The sequence below is a fragment of the Leopardus geoffroyi genome, chromosome C1, assembly GCF_018350155.1.
Source record: "Leopardus geoffroyi isolate Oge1 chromosome C1, O.geoffroyi_Oge1_pat1.0, whole genome shotgun sequence".
Classification (NCBI taxonomy): Eukaryota; Metazoa; Chordata; class Mammalia; order Carnivora; family Felidae; genus Leopardus; species Leopardus geoffroyi.
Genome location: NC_059328.1, coordinates 30,129,669 through 30,152,779, shown reverse-complemented (window position 1 = coordinate 30,152,779; position 23,111 = coordinate 30,129,669). Strand labels below are relative to the sequence as shown.

General features: G+C 41.2%; 1 protein-coding gene across 7 annotated transcripts in view; it reads left to right on the top strand.

Annotated features, from left to right (window-relative positions):
* Positions 1 to 23,111, top strand: part of RHBDL2 (rhomboid like 2) — a 54,770-nt gene that overhangs the window by 17,277 nt on the left and 14,382 nt on the right. For 6 of the 7 annotated variants that reach the window (XM_045476810.1, XM_045476812.1, XM_045476807.1 and 3 more), the window contains 3 exons: positions 6,154 to 6,420; positions 10,075 to 10,223; positions 13,984 to 14,096. In XM_045476810.1, the coding sequence (XP_045332766.1) occupies positions 6,154 to 6,420; positions 10,075 to 10,223; positions 13,984 to 14,096 (529 nt within the window). Of the gene's footprint in view, positions 1 to 275; positions 416 to 6,153; positions 6,421 to 10,074; positions 10,224 to 13,983; positions 14,097 to 23,111 lie in introns of all 7 variants that reach the window. The other variant, XM_045476808.1, reaches the window with a different exon arrangement.

Here is a 23,111-nt window from a genome sequence, read left to right as displayed (position 1 = left end):
ATGTTAATCATCACTAGTTGAACTTACTTTTAAAATGCTTTAGGGGTGCCTGGGTGGCTCAATCGGTTGAATGTCCGACTTCAGTTCAGGTATGATCTCACAGTTTGTGAGTTTGAGGCCTGCGTCAGGCTCTGTGCTGACAGCTCGGAGCCTGGAGCCTGCTTCGGATTCTGTGTCTCCCTCTCTCCTGTGCCTCTCCCCTGCTTGCGCTCTGTCTCTGTCTCTCAAAAATAAATAAATATTAAAAAATTTTTTAAATGCTTTAATATTTGCAGTTAAACACTGTGAGTCTCCAACCCACACTGTGTTTTGCCAATCGTGAGAAGTCACAAAGCTGGAAATAGTCAACAGCATTCAAGGAAAATTAATGCAATAATTAGGTCTCCAGACTTAGTGTCTGTCCCTGGGAGGCTGGGTGAGTGGGAAGGTGGAAGATGTAGGGGAGGGAGGAAGACTTTCTTTTCAGAAAAGTTGCTGGGGGAAAAGTCACATGGAAGGGGAATTCTCTTCTTCCCTAAATTTTCTGAATATAACCTATTGTAATGTGGGAACTGCCTAATGAAGTATTTTTAAGAATAAATTCAGTATGAGTTGATTTCCAGTAACTTGCAGTATGAAAATAGGCCCTAGACTCAGCCCATCCCTTTCATCTTTCCAGCCAGCCAACCATCCATCCATCCATCCATCCACCCACTCATCTGTCCATAGCTAATAATAAAATTATGGAGTGTTTCCCATGTGCCAGATACTATTCTAAGTGCTTTACATGCATTACCTCAAACAATCTTTTCTTAGGATTTTTCAAAATGCTTGTTTATTTATTTATTTATTTATTTATTTATTTATTTATTTATTTGAGAGAGAGAGAGAGAGAGAGAGAGAGAGAGAGAGAGAATGAGTGAGATCATGACTTGAGCCAAAATCAAGAGTTGAGGCTTAACTGACTCAGGAGCCCCCATTACCTCCAACAATCTTTCCAACAATGCTACAAGGTAAGTTCTATCATTATCCCCACTTTAAAATGGAATCTGAGAGTTTCCCAATAAGTTAAGTATAGAATTACTATATTAATTATTATACTTAGTTATATACTTATATTAATTATACTTATTATTACTATACTTAATTAATTACTATACTAAAGGAATGAAGTCCTGGGGCACCTGGCTGGCTCAGTAGGTGGAGCATGTGACTCTATTTTTCCTTCTTCAAATTTATTAAATTCCAGTTAGTTAATGTGCAGTGTAATATTAGTTTCAGGTGTAGAATTTAGTGATTCATCACTTAAATACAACACCCAGTGCTCATCACAACAAGTGCCCTCCTTAATACCCATCACCTATTTAACCCATCATCTCCGCCTAGGACTCTTGATCTCGGTTGTGAGTTCAAGCCCCACATTGGGTGTGGTACCTACTTTAAAAAAAAAAAAAAAAAGGAATGAACCTTGAAGACTTTCTTCTAAGAGAAGCCAGACTCAAAAGGCCACATATTGTATGATTCCATTTTCATGAAGTCCCCCAAATAAGTAAATCCATAGAGACAGAAAAGCGGTTGCCATGGGCTGGAGGGAGATGGCAATGGAGAGATTGCTTAATGGGTTTGGAGTTTTTGTCTGGGGTAATGAAAAAGTTCCTGAACTAGATGGTGGTGATGGTTACATAACATTGTAAATGTACTTAATGCCACTGAATTGTATACTTTAAAATGGTTAAAGTGGTAATTTTTTTTAAGTTTACTTGTTTATTTTGAGAGAGATTGAGAGAGAGAGAGAGAGCGAGTTGGAGAGGGACAGAGAGAATTCCAAGCAAGCTTGCACTGTCAGCATGGAACCCAACGCAGGGCTTGAACTCGCAAACCCATGACATCATGACCTGAGCTGAAATCAAGAGCTGGATGCCCAAACAACTGAGTCATCCAGGCGCCCCTAAAGTGGTAAATTTTTATGTTATGTGTATATTAGCACAATTAAAAAAAATGTAATCTGAGGCCCAGAGAATTTAAGTGATTTACCTAAGTTTAAAGTTCATAATGTAGTAGAGCTGTGTTTTAATCCCAGTCATCTGGCTCCGTGGGTCATATTAAAAAAAAAAAAAAAAAAAAAAAAAAAAAATATATATATATATATATATATACACACACACATATATATATATACACGTATATATATATGAAAAATAAATATATATAAATATATATATAAAAAAATATATATACACATATATATATACACGTATATATATATATACGTGTATATATATATATCTCATTGATGAAGCACATATGGGTGATACACTGTATCTAATCTTTGCAATGACCTTCAAAGTTTTGCATTATTGTTTTGTGTGTGTGTGTGTGTGTGTTGGGGGTGGTGGGTAGAACGTACATAACTTAAAATTTACCATTTTAGCCATTTTTAAGTATACAGTTCATTGGCATTAAGTACTTTTACATTGTTGTGAAACTCTTAACACCATCCATCTCCAGGACTTTATCTTCCTACACTGAAACTTTGCACCCATTAAATCAGACAACTCCCCATTTTCTCCCTTCCCCCCATGCCCTCGCAACCACCATGCTAGGGTTTATGGTACCAGGCCCGCGGCCATTGCCTGGGGTTGCAAAGAAAAATAAGATGGAGCCATTCCCCAGTCTGTCTAGCGTCAAAGCCTGTGTTCCTGTCCTCTAGTGACCTTGCCACTAGTTCCTCTTCACCGAGTTAGAGAAGTCCAATTGCAGGACAAGAGTGTTGTTGAAGCATGCAGAGGGGATGCCTGTGGCTTGGGGGCGGGAGAAGGAAGTCAGTGAATGAAATATGGTTGAGATGAGAGATGGATGAAAGAAGGTCTGTTAGGAAGGTTGAAGATGAGGAGAATTGGGAACATAACCCTTGCCTTCTTTTTACTTCAGCTTATTCTGAGGAGTATGTGAGATTTTGCGTGGGTATGTGCTTTGAAATGCCAGCGGTGCTCTGCCTACGTGATTGGGACTCATATCACTCCTTAAGTGGATTTTTTTAATTAACTTTTTTTTTTATTTTTTTTTCAACGTTTATTTATTTATTTATTTATTTATTTATTTTTTAATTTTTTTTTTCAACGTTTATTTATTTTTGGGACAGAGAGAGACAGAGCATGAACGGGGGAGGGGCAGAGAGAGAGGGAGACACAGAATCTGAAACAGGCTCCAGGCTCTGAGCCATCAGCCCAGAGCCCGACGCGGGGCTCGAACTCACAGACCGCGAGATCGTGACCTGGCTGAAGTCGGACGCTTAACCGACTGCGCCACCCAGGCGCCCCTTAATTAACTTTTTTTTAATGTTTATTTATTTTAAACATTAGTACATGTTTAAAGTTTATTAAATTTAATAAATTAGAGAGCGAGACAGACAGACAGAATGCGAGTGGGGCAGGGGCAGAGAGAGAGAGAGGGAGACCTAGAATCTGAAGCAGGCTCCATCTGGGCTCTGAGCTGTCAGCACAGAGCCCGATTCGGGGCTCAAACTTATGAACCCTGAGATCATGACCTGAGTGGAAGTCGGGCGTTTAACCAACTGAGCCACCCAGGCGCCCTTGAAGTGGATTTGTCTGAAGGGTGTAACTCAGGAGATCATTCCAATGGAGGATGCAGATGGCCATCTGGTTAGGGGTACAGACTCCTCCTTCAAGATATTAGGCCACAAAGGGGAGGGGAGAAATAGTACAGTAGTTGAGACTTTAGGATCAAGTCAAGGTGTCATAGATATGGCTTTATTTATTTCTTTTCTAATTTATTATTATTTTTTAAAGTTATTTATTTATTTATTTTGAAACATAGAGAAAGCTTGAATAGGGGAAGGGCAGAGAGGAGAGAGTGAGAATCCCAAGGAGGCTCCACGCTGCCAGCACAGAGCCTGATGCAGGACTGGAACTCATGAACTGTGAGATCATGACTTGAGCTGGTTGGACGCTTAACTGGCAGAGCCACCCAGGCACACCTTTATTTGTTTTTTGTTTTTTAATTAAAATAGTAATAAAACCTTTAAAAGTCAAATATAAACAGAGACTGCCTCTGAAGCTAATAAAAGCTTAAACTTCAAGTCTCTTTCATTTCCATGGGCTCCTTCAAAGGCCAGTATCTACTTTTGCAATTTTTATATTTTGTAACTTTAATTTTATATTATTTTTTTCCAAGGAAAACCCCCCAAATTGTTTACACTTTAGGCTCCATAAAATCTGGGCCCACCCCTGCACAGGAGGCAAAAATCTCCTGAAATCCCACCCACCATGCAGATATAATCATGGTTAATTTTCCAGATTTCTTCCTGTGTATCAGTATGTTACTTTTTGTGTGTGTGTGAGGTTGACTTTATTTATTTATTTTTGTTACTTTATTTTATTATTACTTTTTAATTTACATCCAAGTTAGCATATAGTGCAATAATGATTTCAGGAGTAGATTCCTTAATGCCCCTTACCCATTTAGCCCATCCCCCTTCCCACAACCCTTCCAGTAACCCTCTGTTTGTTCTCTATTTTTAGAGTTTCTTATGTTTTGTCTCCCTCCCTGTTTTTATATTATTTTTGCTTCCCTTCCCTCCTGTTCATCTGTTCTGTGTCTTAACAGTATGTTACTTTTTACAAAAATTGGATTGTACTCTACAACTATTTTGCAACATTTTTTCCCTCACTATTCCAGCCCTTCCCCCCACTTTTGACCACAGAAATATTTGAATGATTTAAGTAGTTTAACCAGGAGTAAAAAATAACAGAACTAGGAGTGCCTGGTTAACCAGGGTGGCTCAGTTGGTTAAGTGCCCAACTCCTGTTTTCGGCTCAGGTCATGATCTCACATTTTGTGAGTTCAAGCCCCGCATTGGGCTCTGAGCTGACAGTGTGGAGCCTGCTTGGGATTCTCTCTCTCCCTCCCTCTCTGCCCTCCCTCTGCTTGTGCTCTCTCTCTCTCTCTCTCTCTCTAAATAAATAAATAAGCATTAAAAAAAAAAATAACAGAACCAGACCAACAGGGAAAGGACAGTGCATGGCACAGGGATAAGAAAGTATGTGGATCAGCCGTCTCTGTTACAGACATGCTGCCTTGGTATCTCATACACCTGCTTGGTGTCCCCTATCACAGTGTAATGATACAATTATTTGTATGATTTTTATTGACCTCTGTTTCCTCCATTACATTGTCAACCCTTTGGACTAGGGATGGTGGCCTGATACCTAGTAGGTGTTCCATAGATGTTTACTGAATAAATACTTGAATAATTGAATGTTGAGGATTGAATTCAAGGGAATACCTGATGTGGAAATTAGGAAGAACTCAGCCAAGAGCTTTGGATGTCAGAGCATCGTTGGGGAGATGTGTTTCAGCAAGGGTATTGACCTTGTGCCTGGAGGACCAGCAAGGAATGGCCTTCCTAACTCGAGTGTGCTACTGAATGGGCAGTGCTGGTTTAGGAAGAGAGCTGGTAAGATGTAGGTTTGATTCTTCTTTGGGGAGCAGAATGGGCAGCTCAGTTTTTTTATCCATAAATGGGACTACAAATCCCCACCTCCTGGGGTTATTGTGGAAGTCCAATGAGTCAATAGATGTGAAAGGCTCCAGCATAGTGCCTGATACACAGTAGATGCTCAGTAAACTATTTTTGATTCTGAGTCAGAAATCTGAGACCTGTGTTTGGCCTGGGAGTAGAAGCGAGATGAAACTAAAATGGGAAAGGAGACCATTCACTTTAGCTGGACGAGACCGGGTTCAGTTATGCGGTGTGCATGGTTTGGGCTCTGAGATGCATCACTTCATGGCCAAGGCATCTCTTACACTGATGGTTGACTTGACAGTCAGTGGCAGAGGGGAAGGAAGGGACATACAAGGTAGGGTTTCTATTCCAAGGCTCTAGTCCATTCTTTGGGTGGTGGTGATAGAAGTGACCCCTGGGAGCCCTCTCCCTCATTTGGGGAGACCCTATTGCTTTGTCACAATTACATGCTAGGGATGAGGGTATGGATATTGTGAGTATGTGGGCACCAGATCTTCAACTGCCTTCTATTAATATCCAGGAAAGGCCGAGGAAACAAACCAGTGGTTGTACCAGACAGCTCAGGAAAGATCTGTGGCCCAAGGACTATAGAGTCATCTGTTTTTCCTTGACATTCATGTCCCTTTTAGGTGGAGGGAAGACCCAGGACAATGGCTGCTGATCGCGATTTGGAGATAGAGGATGTGACTCTGCATTTGGATGGAGACATGAAAGGAGGGCTGGAAGAAGAGAAGGCAATGCGAGAGGATGGGGGAGGTAAAGATCCCTTCAAGAATAAAAAGGTCCACAGGGTTGTCTCAAAATGGATGCTTCCTGAAAAGGTTCGAAGAACATACTTGGAGAGAGCTAACTGCCTCCCACCCCCTGTGTTCATCATCTCCATCAGCATTGCTGAGGTGAGTGAGGTGGGTGGTGGGCACTAGTGCAAGTACCCCTGGGGAGTTGCAAACACACGGGGGCTTCGATCACATCTAGAGAAGAGAAGAGAGCTTGGTGGTGGCAGGCACAGCCCACGCAGAACTCAACTTCACCCTCTCTGAAGTCTCCTTAGGTCCTTCCTATGTTCCCAGTCACTTTCAGCCAAGGGTGAGTTTTATTTTTCAAGCAAGTCCCCTTCCCAGCTGTGACTACTATTTCTGTGGCTTCATTTCATTTTAGATGTTGGGCCTTTAGAAACCAAATAATCTTGGGGTCACAGATTGGTTTGATCTCATGAACTGATCGGTTCTATAGACTATAGGCTGCCGCCACATTTCAGTAGGGAAAAAAAGAATGGAATCCTCTAATGATGTCTACTGTGGTAGCATGTAGTGTGTTTTCAGACTCTGATCAAGTAAGCTCTTTTATTTTCCAGAAAAGAATACAAGGCTCAGAGAGGTGGAATGAATTGCCCAAGGTCACATATGTATGACTGGGCCAGCACTGGGCTTTTCCTGAGCCTCATCTTACCTACCTTTTTCTCCTACACCATGATGTCTCATAAAGAAATTGGCAGAAGATGCATGTGTGTGGGGGTGTGACTTCAGGGACATTAGGAAGTCTCTGATCATTCCCACTGATGTCTCCACTTCCTTATCAAGAATGGTATTAGTCAGTGTTCTTTAGAGAAATAGAAGTAATCGGGTGTGTACACACACAAACACACACACATTATCCATCCATCCATCCATCCATCCATCTCTACATAGATATGGAGAGAGAACTTGATTGATTTTAAGGAATTGGCTCATGTAATTGTGGAAGCTTGGCAAATTCAAAATCGAGGGTAGGCCAGCAGGCTGGAGATCTAGGGGGATAAGAGTTGTAGTTGTAGTTCAAAGGCAGTCATACTTTCCCTCAAAGGCAGAATTCCCTTTCCTTCAGAGGAGGTCAGTCTGTTCTATTAAGGCTTTAAACTGATTTGTTGAGACACCACGCTATGGAGGGTAATCTGCTTTACTCAGAATCTATTGATTTTAACATTGATCTCATCTAAAAAATATCTTCACAGAAACATCCAGAATGATTTTGATCAAATATCTGGGTATCATGGTCTAGCCAAATTGACACATAAAATGAACCGTCATAGGGACCTAGCCTCTTATGGTTCAGATAAAGAAAAGGGTAATGAGTAAACACTCCTGGCACACTCTACCAGGTTATCCTTCCAGCCTATGGATTGGCTGCCTGCCCATGGTCCAATCAGGTGTGTGAGTGCTGGAGGTCTGGGGGAATTGGGGCATAATAGGATAAGGTCACGTGATATGAAACATGACTGTTGTAGTCAGTGCTGTGGAAAGGGCAGTTTTCCCAGGAAGGGTTGTAGAGTGGGTGCTAAGATATCTGTCTCTCACAGAAAGATCAGTTTCTTTTTTAAAAATCATTGATTGATTGATTGATTTTCAAGTAATCTGTACAACCATTGTGGGTATTTGTCTCTCACAGAAAGATCAGTGTCTTTTTTTAAAACTATTATTTATTTATTTATTTATTTATTTATTTATTTATTTATTTATAAGTAATCTCTATACCCAATATGGGGCTCGAACTTAGAACCCTGAGATCAAGAGTCTCATACTCTACTGACTGAACCAGCCAGGCACCCTGAAAGATCAGGGTGTTTTTTTTTTTTTAATGTTTATTTATTTATTTTGAGAGTGAGAGAGAGTGAGAAAGAGACAGAGAGAGAGAGAGCAAGTGGAGGAGGGATGGTGAGAGAGGAGGAGAATCCCAAATAGGCCCTGAGCTGTCGGTGCAGCACCCTGCATGGGACTTGATCCCACAACCGTAAGATCATGACCTGAGCTGAAATCAAGAGTTGGGCGCTCAACTGACTGAGGCACACAAGTGCTCCAAAATCAGTTTTTAAAATAAAAGCTTTATTTTTTTTAATTTTAATTATTTTATTTTATTTATTTTTAATTTTTTTTTAATGTTTATTTATTTTTGAGACAGAGGGAGACAGAGCATGAGTGGGGGAGGGGCAGAGAGAGAGGGAGACACAGAATCTGAAACAGGCTCCAGGCTCTGAGCTGTCAGCACAGAGCCTGATGCGGGGCTCAAACCCATGAACCATGAGATCGTGACCTGAGCCGAAGTCGGATGCTTAACCGACTGAGCCACTCAGGCGCCCCTAATTTTTTTATTTTAGAGAGAGAGAGCATGAGCAGGGGAGATGGGCAGAGGGAGAGAGAGAATTTCAAGTAGGCTCCATGCTGATGTGGGGCTTAATCCCACAACCTTGGTATCATGACCTGAGCTGAAATTAAGAGTTGGATGTTCAACCTACTGAGCCACCTAGGTGCCCCTTAAATAAAAGTTTTTATGTATGTATGTATTTAAAAAATTTTTTTTTGAACATTTTAATTTATTTTTGAGAGACAGAGCATGAGTGGGGGAGGGTCAGAGAGAGGGAGACACAGAATCCAAAGCAGGTTTCAAGCTCCAAGCTGTCAGCACAGAGCCTGACACGGGGCTCGAACCCACGAACCGTGAGATCATGACCTGAGCCGAAGTCAGTCGCTCAACTGACTGAGCCACCCAGGCACCCCTGTATGTATGTATTTTTAAATCTTTCTTATTTTAATGTTTATTTTTTGAGAGAGAGAGAGAGAGAGAACGTTAGCAGGGGAGGGGCAGAGAGAGAAGAGAGGGGGAGAGAGAGAGAGAGAGAGAGAGAGAGAGAGAAGACAGAGGATCCAAAGCAGGCTCTGCGCTGAGAGCAGATAGCTGGATGCAGGGTTTGAACTCACAAACCATGAGATCATTACTTGAGTCTAAGTTGGATGCTTAACTGGCTGAGCCACTCAGGCGCCCCTTAATATCAATTTTTACTAGCTTTCCCATTAATGTCCTCTTTCTATCCCTTCTGTATCCTGCAACCCAGAGTTATCACATTCAGTTGTCATGTTCCCCCAGTGTCCTCTAATCTGTGACAGTTTCTCAGGCTTTGTTTTCATGACTCTGATAATCTTGAGGAGTATGGGCCAGGTATTCTGTAGATTATCCCCCAATGTGGGCTTGTCTGATGTTTTTCTCATGATTAGACTGGAGTTACGGGTTTTAGGGAGGAACACGCAGAGGTGAAGTGCCTTTCTCATCCTATCACATCAGGGAGTAGGGGACCTCCACATGACGTCCCTGGTGACGTGAGCCTTCATCACTTGGTTAAGGTCTTGTTTGCCAGGCTTCTCGGCTGTAAAGTTACTATTGTTCCCTTTCCCTATTCTTTGGAAGCCAGCAGTGACTTAATATTACCGTGTAAATGAGAGACCAAATGGGAATGGAAAGATGAGGGCAGAGGGTATTTAAGGGGGGTAGGGGGCTCGGAAAGCATTTTCTTCGTATTTGGTGTGGGGCTGCTCCTACTCACTGGAGGAAGTAGGCTATGACCACGGTTACGTGGGCAAATATGCAGCAGGGAAATTTAATTCCTGTCATCTTTTGAGCACTTGCTACGGAATGCCCCCCTTGAGAGCTAATCATTTGGAACCAAGGTAGTGCCCGTGGGCTTTAATGGGGCCACTCTCTGCAGAAGGTGGTTAACATTCCTGTCTGCCCCTCCCGGTCAGCTGGCAGTGTTTATTTACTATGCTGTGTGGAAGCCTCAGAAACAGTGGATCACCCTGGACACAGGCATCCTGGAGAGTCCCTTTATCTACAGTCCTGAGAAGAGGGAGGAAGCCTGGAGGTTTATCTCCTATATGCTGGTGCATGCTGGGTAAGGAATGCTATTAAGTCGCTGACGGAGGAGGTTGACTGTGAGCACTCGTCACCCCCAACATTTGGTTGGTGCTTTATTATTGATAAGACACTTACATGTCCATAATCTAGCCAGATCCTCACAGGAACCCTAGGAGGCAGGTGTTATTACTGCTGCGTCGTGTCTGAGGCTTAGGGGATGTATTGCTCGCGCCAGGTCACGTGGCCACGTGGCAGCGCTGGAACCTCAACCCATTGGTGCTAACCCCCAGTCCAGTGTACTTAGTGTTGCGTATGGCTGCCTAATCCTGGTAATTATATAGGAACAGTAATGAGAAGAGACCCGATCATTACTCAACCACACGTATGTTCCCACACGTATGTTGTTTGATGTTGTTAAAATGTTCCCTTTAGGACATGAATCATCAGTCCCTCCCAACCCACCCCTGCCACACACTTAAAAAGAATTAATTCACGAGCATTTTGCTGAGTGTATAGTACTGTTTTATTCCATCTGGAATAATACAAGCAATGGGCATTGGTTTTCGTTGATAGCTTCTTCTACGCTAGTAGTCTTTTTATGACCTCACTCAGAACCCACGACTCAGAACCCACCGCAGACAGTGAGCAGCTTGCTGCTGGCCCCCACCCTCCCCACTGAACGCCTGGGGCTTCAGATGAGGCCAACTTCACCTATGTGACCTACCCAGCCCTGGACCTTGAAGGATGACTCTGGCCAATGGCTAAATAGGTATCCATGGCAGGACACAGGGCTCAGAGGCTTGACAAGTCAAGGACAAAATTGCTAATTGCTCAGTTTCTATGGATACTTTCAGTTTGGTCTTCCATCTACCATGTTCTGAACAAATGTGGTTCCTGTACCACATTTAAATTTTATTATGAGGGGGACAGTCAGTTAAATAGTAATGCAAGGCCACATAGTATTACAGAGTAGTTACTTAACATCTTGCTGCCTCAGTTTCCACATCTGTGAAGTGGGGTAGTAAGTACCGACCTCACAACATTGCTGTGATTAAATGAGACACGGTTATAATGTCATTTTTGCAGTGCCTGATACATAATAAGACCCTCAGAAAGACTTCTCAAGGAGGCGTAGGACAGGTCACATATGGGATTGTATAAGTTAGGAATGCTTTTGGATGGAAGTAATCAAAAATCGAACGGGGGCCCGAACAAATGGAGGTTAATTCTTTACCGTATAAGAAGCCCAGAGGTATGTGGCTAATTCGTCAGTTTAATGAAGCCAAGACTCTTGGTTCTGTGCTGGCATCTCTGCTTTTCCCTTGACCTTTCTCTCATGGTTGCCAGTCGGCAGCTGTAACTTGGTATTAAAAGCAGGAAGGGGAAAGGTAGTACCAGGTGCTGGTGACATCAATCCCTTTTGTCAGGAAAGAAGCTCTCTTACCAGTCCCCCGTCAGCGCCACTCGTACCTGCATATCATTAGCCGGAACCATGAGACACAGCTACCCCTAGCTAAGAGAGGTTGGCAAAGTCAACATTAGTTCTTCCGGCATCACTACGGGAGGCAGACAAGTGGTAAGGAAATGGATATGGGATTAGCTACTGTAACATAAACAGAAAGATGGAAAGATTGGGATGGGGAGGGTCTCACAGATGACATGTATTCAAGTTGTACCTGGAAGGGTAGATAAAATTGGGCTGAGAAAAGTTGGGATTTCTATTCCGAGTATATGGCAGGATCTCATCTTTATGCCACTTCTACTCTTGCTATTGAGCCACAGAAAGAATGCTGAGGGTGATTCTTTGTTTTTTGTTTTTGGGTTTTTTTGGTTGCTGTTGGTCACTTTATCCTCAAGCTGTTCCCAAAGGATAAGATGAGATGGCTTCCTGTGACTTTGCTCAAATTCACAAACTGCACGTATTTCCAAATGCTCTTTCTGAGGTCTCCTTAAGACTAGTGTAACTGTCCTTGCTAGACTATTTTGTGCTGAATTACATGTTACTTCTTGGATATCTTTGGAGATGACTTGGACAGTGATAGTTGTGGCTGGGTACACATGTGGCCAAGGAGGTAAGTAATCTGTTCTGCAGGGTGTGCCCTGAGAACCTCTGCTGGGTAATTTGTTAAGTAAATTATAACCCAAAAACACAATCCCTAAAACAAATATGAAAGCTCTTGCACTTTGTGGAAGATCCAACACCTATTTTGTTTAAAAAAAAAAATTTTTTTTTTACATTTATTTATTTTTGAGAGACAGAGGGAGACAGAGGGTGAGCAGGGGAGGGGCAGAGAGAGAGGGAGACACAGAATCCAGAACAGGCTCCAGGCTCCCAGCCGGCAGCACAGAGCCTGATGCGGGGCTCGAACCCATGAACCGTGAGATCATGACCTGATCCAAAGTCAGATGCTTAACTGTCTGAGCCACCCAGGCGCCCCCTAACCTTTTTGGTTTAACCTGAAATCTCCTTTAAAAAAAAAAAAAAGTCTTGTGCTACATAGCAACTAAATTAAGGATTACTGTAATATGGGAATGTACCAAAATACATTCAGAGATTCTCCAGAGATACCTGTGGAGTTTGACAAGCAAAAGAATACGAATTTTTTTTTTTTTTCATTTATTTATTTTTGGGACAGAGAGAGACAGAGCATGAACGGGGGAGGGGCAGAGAGAGAGGGAGACACAGAATCGGAAACAGGCTCCAGGCTCTGAGCCATCAGCCCAGAGCCCGACGCGGGGCTCGAACTCACGGACCGCGAGATCGTGACCTGGCTGAAGTCGGACGCCTAACCGACTGCGCCACCCAGGCGCCCCAAGAATACGAATTTTTTAAAAAAATATTTTTACCTATTTAAAAACTATAATAAAAACCACCTGTATAGTCAGTTATGTTCTATGCAAACTGTAGTAATGGGAGATACTAAATTTAGCTAATATTACTGGGTAAACTTTCTTTTTCATTTTGGTAAGCTTTGTTTTTCGATTTTTTAATGTAGAAGTGGGAATAGGGGTTTCTCTTGCCATCTCTATTTTATTAAAGAATAGCCTGGGGCGCCTGGGTGGTGCAGTCGGTTGAGCGTCAGACTTCAGCCAGGTCACGATCTCGCGGTCCGTGAGTTCGAGCCCCGTGTCAGGCTCTGGGCCTATGGCTCGGATCCTGGAGCCTGTTTCCGATTCTGTGTCTCCCTCTCTCTCTGCCCCTTCCCCGTTCATGCTCTGTCTCTGTCCCAAAAATAAATAAACGTTGAAAAAAAAAATGAAAAAGAATAGGCTAAGATTGCAAGACTTGTTTAAAAACCTGAGCCTGGCTGGCTCAGTCTGTAGAGCGTGTGACTCTTGATCTTCAGGTTGTGACTTCAAGCCCCATTTTGGGTGTGGAGCCTACTTTAAAAAAACAAAAACAAAAACAAAACAAAACAAACTATTGAAATTTAAACTCAATATGAGTGAATTAGGATTTTCTCAATACCATGCAACTGAAACAAAATCAGATGCTGGGGCTGACGTAAGATGGCAATTGTCATCTAAACCTAAATTCAAGTTTATGTTCCCTAAGCTAGCCTCATCACTCTCTGTTTGACGTTGTCAGTTACTGTTATAAAATAGAACCTATAAATGTATACTTCTAAAATGTCCTTTAATCTTACATATCGAAGCTCCGTGTTGAGATTTTATTTTTAAAAAGTCACCTAAAAAAATTAGAGAATGGAATTTGAGTTAAGCAAGTCTGTAACTACCTTGTTAATGTCCCAAAGAAATAACTATGTGGGTTACTCATAATGTGTTTGTCTCCACAGAGTTCAGCACATCCTGGGGAATCTTGTTATGCAGCTCATGTTGGGTATTCCCTTGGAAATGGTCCACAAAGGCCTCCGAGTAGGGCTGGTGTACCTGGCTGGAGTGATTGCAGGTTAGTGTTCTGAGGGTAATACAGAATCCGTGTCTCTTAGGAAGCAATAAACAAAGCAAAAAGTAATAAACATTTCAGTCAAGATTTATTGCACTCCTAGTCTGTGCTAGGGAATTTGATAAGCGTTAGAAATAAATTAATTAGGGGCGCCTGGCTGGCTCAGTCAAAAGAGAATGTGACTCTTGATCTCAGGGTCATGAGTTTGAGCCCCATGTTGGGTGCAGAGATTACTTAAATAAATAAAGCTTTAAAAAAGAAAAAAATAAGTTCGAGGGTTGCCTGGCTGGCTCAGTCAGAAGAGCATGTGACTCTTGATCTCAAGATGGTGAGTAAAATAAATTCAAAAAAAAAAAAAAAAAAGAAATAAGTTGATTAGAATTAAAATATTTGAGGTAAAGTAAGTAGATAGAGGGGCGCCTGGGTAGCTCAGTTGGTTGGGTGTCCGACTTTGGCTCAGGTCATGATCTCCTGGTTCCTGGGTTCGAGCCCCACGTTGGGCTCTGTGATGACAGCTCAGAACCTGGAGCCTACTTTGGATTCTGTGTCTCCCTCTCTCTCTCTGTTCCGCCCCCACTTGCACTCTGTCTCTCTCTCTCTCAAACGTGAATAAAGATTAAAAAAAAAAAAAAAGCAGATAGAGGGGCACGTGGGTGGCTCAGTCGGCTAAGTGTCCAACTCTTGATTTTGGCTCAGATCATCATCTCATGGTTTTGAGATTGAACCCAGCATCAGGCTCCATGCTGGGTTGCAGATTCTCTCTTAAGATTCTCTCTCTCCCTCTTTCTCTGCCTCTGTTCTGCTCATGAGCTCTCTCAACAAAACAAAACAAAACAAAACAAAACAAAACAGATAAGCAGATAGAAGTCGTTGTGCCTGTCCTCAGGTATGTCACAGTCAGACAGGGTTTTGTACAGTTGGAAGTCATGTGTAGTTTGGTGTCCCGGCACATATATTGGGGAGAGACCTACAGCCAGATCATGAAGGCCCAATGTGTCAGACTAGTGATCATGGGAAGTAACATGAGCAAATTTCCATTTAAGAAAGAAAGCTTGAAGAGAATGTAGAGAAGAGCTGGAGGGGCCCAAAACCTCAGTAGGAGCTAGCAGCATATGCCTGTGATCTCTGAAACTGGGTGTGCCTTAAGATGACCCACTTTGGTCTGAGCAGAAAATATTAGAATTTCCATCCATCCACTTATTTATTTATTGTAAACATTTTTTTTTTTTTTTAGTTACACTTTTTACATCACAGTTGTAAGAAATAATACCTAGGGATCTCATGTATCCTTTAACCAGTTACTTCCAATGGTAACAGCTCGCAAATTATGTACAGTATCACAACCAGGAGATCCACATTGAGACAGCCACGGTGCAAAACAACGGATTCCTCACGTTGCATTTTTACAGCCATACTCTCTTCTTTCCCACCCCACAGTCTCTTTCACCCCTGACAACCACTAATCTGTTCTCTATTTCTGTAATTTTCTCACTTCAAGAATGTTGTATGAATGGAATATATATGTATATATACATATATATACATATATGTGTATATATATATATTCCATATATATATTCCATATATATATTCCATATATATATATTCCATATATATGTATGTGTGTGTGTGTATATATATATATATATATATATTGTGTATATATATATATATATATATGTATATATATATATATATATCACCTTTGGGATTGGCTGTCTTCACACAGCATAATTCTCTGGAGATTCATGTGGGTTGTTGCATATAGCATTAGTTCATTTTTTTTTTTGAACAATTAAAAAAATTTTTTAAGTTTATTTATTTATTTTGAGAGAGAGAGAGAGAGAGAACAAAGAGGGGAAAGGCAGAGAGAGGGAGAGACAGAATCCCAAGCAGGCTCCGTGCTGATAGTGCAGAGCCGAACATGTGGCTTGAACGCATAAACTGTGAGATCATGACCTGAGCCAAGATCAGGAGTCAGAGGCTGAACCGACCAAGCCACCCCGGTGCCCCAACAGTTCATTCATGTTTATTGCTGAGGGGTATTCCATGGCATGGATGTACCACCATTTGTTTAACGCTTCATTCGTTGGAGACTACCTGGGTTGTTTCCAGTTTGGGGCTATTACAAATAAACCTGTTAGAAACCTTTGTGTACAGGTTTTTGTGAACAGAAGTACAGAGTTTCGTGAACATAGGTTTTCATTTCTCTGGGATAAATGCCCAAGAGCACAGTTTTTAGGTTGTATGGTAGTTGCATATTTAGTTTTTTAAGAACCAGCCAAAATGTTTTCCAGAATGGCTGTTCCATTTTGCATTCCTCCCAGTATTGTATAAGTAATTCCGTTCTCCACATCCTCATCAGCATTTGGTGTTGTCACCTTTCTTATTTTTAGCTGTGCTCTGTGTAGTGATATCATGATCTTAATTTGCTTTTCTCCAGTGACTAATGATGTTGAACTCCTTTTTGTGTGCTTCCTTGTTATCTGTATAACCTCTTTAGTGAAATACCTGTTCATGTCTTTTGTCCATTTCCTAATTAGATTTTTTTAAACCATTGAATCCTAAGAGTTCTTTACATACTCTAGATCCTAGCCCTTTACTGAATATGTAGTTTACAGGTACATTTTTCTCAGTGTGTATTTGTCCTTGCATTGTTTTAATAATCTTTCATGGAGCAGAAGTTTTTAATTTTGATTAACTCTGATTTATCAATTTTTCCTTTATGAATCATGCTTTTGGTCATATCTAAGAATTCTTCACTGGGCCCTAGGTCCTGAAGATTTTCCATTATCTTCTAAAGTTGTAGTTTTACACTTTATATTGAAATATGTGACCCCTTTTTGAATTGGCTAATTTTTGTATAAGATGTGAGGTTTAAATTTTTTTTTTTTCAACGTTTATTTATTTTTGGGACAGAGAGAGACAGAGCATGAACGGGGGAGGGGCAGAGAGAGAGGGAGACACAGAATCGGAAACAGGCTCCAGGCTCTGAGCCATCAGCCCAGAGCCCGACGCGGGGCTTGAACTCAAGGACCGCGAGATCGTGACCTGGCTGAAGTCGGACGCTTAACCGACTGCGCCACCCAGGCGCCCCAAGATGTGAGGTTTAGATTGAGATTCTTTTTTTTTTTTTTTTTTTTTTTTGATATCCAATTACTTCACAACAATTTATTGAAAATTCTACTTCCTTCATTGAATTTTTTGGGCCTTTGTCAAAAATCAGTTGGCTGTATCTGTAAATAAATAAATAAATAAATAAATAAATAAATAAAAAGAAGTATACCTTTGTACTTCAGGGTTGTGATATTTAATGAGGATTTTAAAAAAAGAATGAGGCTTATTTTAAAAATCTGCTCATTGAAAGATTTTATAAGTTATTTTGATTTTTTAGAGTGGTTTTAGGTTCATAGAAAAATTGAGAGGAAAGCATAAGGATTTCCCCTACATCCCGTGCCCCCCCCACATGCATAGCCCCCCATCATCAACATCCCCCAACAGAGTGGGCATGTGTTACAATTGATGAACCTCCATGGACACATCATAATCACCCAAAATCCAGAAGAAAGTTCACTCTTGGCATTGTACATTCTATGGTTTGGGATAAATGTGTAAAGGCACGTATCCATCATTTTAGTATCATACAGAGTATTTTCCCTGTCCTAAAAATCCTCTGTTCTCCACTATTCACCCCCCACCCCCAACCCCTGACAACCACTGATCCTTTTACTGTCTCCATAGTTTTGCCTTTTCCAGAATGTCAGATAGTTGGAATCGTACAGCATGTAGCCTTTTCAGATTGGCTTCTTTCACTGAGCAATATGCATTTACGTCTCTTCCTTGTCTCTTCATGGCTTGATACACATTTTTGTACCATTAATAAAGTAGAAATGATTTAAAAATATCATGTAGTCAATGTTTCATCCTTTAAAAATTCTATTTTTATATTAAAAAAAATACTAGTCTATGAAAGAAAACCAATAAAATGTACCCACCATTAACAAACCTGCATGAGTGTAGTAGTACGTATATACACATACTAAGTCCATAAATAAGTTCAGATACTTCTACTGCAGTGGGTGCTTGTATACGTTTCCTGGGGCTCCTATAACAAAGAATCACACACTGCATGGTTTAAGCAACAGAACCACACTGCCTCACAGTTCTGGAGGCTAGGAGTCTGAAATCAAGGTGTCATTTAGGGCCATGCTCTCCTCTGATACTGTGGGGGAGAATCCTTCCTCTCTTCCCCCTGGCTTCTGGCCGTGGCCATCAGTCCTTGGCACCCCTTGGCTTGCAGACGCAGGAGTGTGATCTTTGCCTCCACTGTCACGTGGAGTTCTCCCTTCATATGTCCCAGAGGAGTGGGGCCACAGAGCAGGAAGCATTCATGAGATGTGTTAAAGGCATAGAACTGGCAAATGCTTAGTGATACAGCTCACCATCCTGCTTCCCTCCTACTTTTGTGGATCCTGTTTTTCGACCTTCTGTTTTCCATTGCTGCGCACACCTGTTTTTCCATTCCTGTGTACATCCTTGAAAACCTTTGTGCTGATGGGGTCCTGCCTGGCTCTAGCATCAGTGCCCGTTTCCCCTGCAGCTTGATTTCAACGTGTGGACTCAGCCTTTCCTCGGTTTCAGAGGAGGGAGAGAAGAGAGAAGGTGAATAACCTGTTCACATCCTCTGCCTATTTTTGCAACAGCTTTTTGGCAGGTATCTCTTTGCCATTCCAGTCTACCCTTCACACTGTTGGCTGGGTCACCTTCCTCAAACATAGATTAGATGGTATTATTTGCTTCCTAAAACATTGCCAGTGCCCAGAAGAAAGTCAAAACATCCAAGATTGCTTGTCACCCTCCACTATGTGGATCCATTGCCTTTCACTTCTTCCCTTTTCTTGGAAAGCATAATCTTTATTAATATTCCAAAAAAGAAATTATACATGAAGAGGTTAGGGGGAACTTGATGTAAAATGTTTTTTTTTAAATAGTTTTTTTGAGGTATAATGAACAGACAAAAATCGGTACATATTTAATGTATACAACTTGATGAGTTTGGAGATAAGTACACACCGTTGCTTTTTTTCTAGATTCCTTAATATGTCAAATAACTTTCGTTTCCCCATCCTTGCTCCTGGCAAAGGTGGTCCATGGAGCAGCAGCATTGGTATCACCTGGGAGCTCGTTAAAAATGCAGACTATTGGGCCCCACACCAGACCCACTAACAGAATCTGCATTCGAACACATCCACAGGTGATTTGTATGCACATTTAAGACTGAGAAGTGCTGTTCTGCAGTCCCACCCGTGTTCCCCAGGCTGACTGATCATCACATCACCTAGAGAGCTTGTCCTAGCTAAAGCGACCCGGATCCCACCCAGATCTACTGAATCAGAATCTGTGGGCATATGGCCCTGGGATCTGTGTTTTTGTCTTGTTTTCTATTTAGTGGGGTATAATTAACACATAATAAGCTGCACACATTTAAAGTATATAATATGGTAAGTTTTGATATGTGTATACAATCAGGAAACTATCACCACAGTGAAGATAATAGACATATCCATTGCTCTTTATGACCCTTGGGAATCTCTCTCTATTGCCCCTCCTTGTTCCTTCCCTGGCAGTTACTGGTCATTATAGATTAATTTGTATTTTCTAGAATTTTATATAAATGCAATCATAGAGTATGTACTCTATTTTTGTCTGGCTTCGGTCCATTGTCATAATTATTTTGAGATTTACGCATGTTATTCCGTGTATCAATAGTCGATTCCTTTTTGGGGCACCTGTGTGGCTCAGTCAGTCGAGTGTCCAGCTTTGACTCAGATCATGATCTCATTGTTGGTGGGTTTGAGCCCCATGTCAGGCTCTGTGCTGACAGCTCGGACCCTGGAGCCTGCTTTGGATTCTGTGTCTCCTTCTCTCTCTGCCCCTTCCTGCTCATACTCTGTGTGTCTCTCTCTCAAAAATAAACAAACATTAAAAAAATTTTTTTTAAATAGTTGATTCCTTTTTATTGCCAGGGATATACCACAGTTTGTCCATTCTCCTGCTGATGGACATTTGGGTTGTTTTCAGTTTGGGGCTATTGCAAATGAAGCTACTTAGAACATTTGTGTGTATCAGATAGTTTTTTTTTTGGGTAACGAAGTATTTGTGTAATCAAATATTTTTGGGTTTCTTGGGTAAATACCTAGGAATGGAATGGCTGGATCCTATCAGAGGATATGTTTAACATTTAAGAGACTGGTAACATTTTATTTTATTTTATTTTATTTATTTAAAAAAAATTTTTTTTAACGTTTATTTATTTTTGAGACAGAGACAGAGCATGAACGGGGGAGGGGCAGAGAGAGAGGGAGACACAGAATCGGAAGCAGGCTCCAGGCTCTGAGCCATCAGCCCAGAGCCCGACGCGGGGCTCGAACTCACGGACCGTGAGATCGTGACCTGAGCCGAAGTCGGATGCTTAACCGACTGAGCCACCCAGGCGCCCCGAGACTGGTAGCATTTTAAAGTAGATTTACTGAGATGTAAGTCATGTATCATACAATTCATTCATTTAAAATCTATAATTCAGGGATGCCTGGGTGGCTCACTCAGTTAAGTGTCCAGCGCTTGGTTTCAGCTCAGGTCATGATCTCACGGTTTTGTGGGTTCCAGCCCCACATTAGGCTCTGGGATGCCAGCACAGAGCCTGTTTGGGAGTCTCTCTCTCTCCCTCTCTCTGCCCCTCCCCCACTTGTGCTGTCTCTGTCTCTCTCAAAATAAATAAATAAATAAATAAACTTAAAAAGTATATAATTCAATGTGGGTTTTTTTTTTTTTTTTTAATTCACAAGGTTATATACCCATCATCACAATTGAATTTTACAACATTTTTGTCTGCCAAAGAAACCCTGTACCATACCCCCTTCCCCAGTCTTAGGCAACCATTCATCTACTTTCTGTCTCTTTAGATTTGCCCATTCTGGATATTACATATAAATAGAATCATGCCATATATGGTCCTTTGTGATTGGCATTTTTCACTTAGCATAATATTTTCATTGTTCACCAATGTTGTAGCATATATCAGTGCTTCATTCCTTTTTATTATTGAACAATATTCCGTTGTGTGGTTGTACCACATTTTGTTTTACTCATTTGTCAATTGATGGACATTTGGGTTTGTTTTCACTTTTTGGCTATTATGAATAACACTGCTATGAACATTTGTGTACAAGTTTTTGTGTTGCTTTCTTGGAATATATATCTATAAGTGAGATTGTTAGGTTATGTGATACATGGTATAGTTCACCCTTGAACAACTTGATGGGTAGGGGCACTGACCCCCCTCACACAGTTGAAAATCCACATATAACATTTGACTCCCCCAAAACTTCACTACTAATAGTCTACTGTTGACCTGCAGCCTTATTGATAACAGTCAAATAATGCATATATACATACATATATATGTATGTATATATGTTAAGTCTTTATTTTGATAGAGAGACAGAATGTGTGGGTGCACGAGCAGGGGAAGGCAGAGAGAGAGAGGGAGCAAGAGAATCCCAAGCAGGCTCTACACTCAGAGCAAAGCCCATGAGATCATGACCCGAGCCGAAATCAAAATGCTTAACTGACTGAGCCACCCAGGCACCCCTATATTTTGTATATGTATTATGTACTGTGTTCTTACAATAGAGTAAACTAGAGAAAACATCTTGGGGTTGTGGGTTTGGGCCCCACATAAATAAAACTTAAAAAAAAATCATAAGGAAGATAAAATACGTTCACAGTACTGTACTGTATTTAATGGAAAAAAAAAAAAATCTGCATAAGAGTGGACCTGAGCAGTTCAAACCCGTGTTCTTCAACGGTCAACTATAGTACCATTTTGTTTTAAACAAAAATTTTTTTTTTTAACGTTTATTTATTTTTGGGACAGAGAGAGACAGAGCATGAACAGGGGAGGGGCAGAGAGAGAGGGAGACACAGAATCGGAAACAGGCTCCAGGCTCTGAGCCATCAGCCCAGAGCCCGACGCGGGGCTCGAACTTGCGGACCACGAGATCGTGACCTGGCTGAAGTCGGACGCTTAACCGACTGCGCCACCCAGGTGCCCCAACTATAGTACCATTTTGTACCTCCACCAGAAGGTCCATCTCCTGTACATTCTCAGCAACACTTGGTATCATCATTCTTTTTAATTTTAGCCAATCTATTGGGTATATAATGGGATCTCACTGGGTTTTAGTTTGCATTTCCTAACAATGATGGTGAACATCTTCATGCACTTGCTTGCTATCCACATGCCTTCTTTGGTAAAGTATCTATTTAAATCTTATGCCCATTTAGAGGCACCTGGGTGGCTCAATCAGTTGACAATCTGAATCTTGAGTTCGGCTCCTGTCATGATCTCAGCTTGTGAGACTGAGCCAGTGTCAAACTCTGTGCTGATCATGCAGAGCCTGCTTGAGATTCTCTCTCTCTCTGCCCTCCCCCATGTGCATGTGCTCTCTCTCCCTCTCAAATTATATTTAAAAAAAAATCTTATGCCCCATTTAAAATTGGATTGTATTTCTTATTATATATAATAATGTATATTCTGATTGTAAGTCTTTCATCAGATATATGACTTGCAAATATTTTCTCCTAGTCTGTTGCTTGTCTTGTCATGCTTTTAATGGTATCTTTTGAAGAATAGGAGTTTTAAAGTTTCGATGAGGTATGACTTATCATTTTTCAAATATTAGGAACTGTGCTTTCAGGGTCAGCCCTTGCACATTTTGGGGGGATCAGATTTAACTCCACATTTCATATTTTTGATGTGCTGTGAATGGTACTGTTTAAAAAATTTTCCATTTCTGGTTCCTCATTGCTATGACATAGAAATAAAGTTGATTTTTTTTTTTTGTACATTGATCTTCTATCCTCCAATGATGACAAATTCACTTATTATTTCTAGTAGTTAAGTAGGTAAACTGTTAAACGGGTATCTTCTACAGGGCTTCTTATTAAATTAATTAA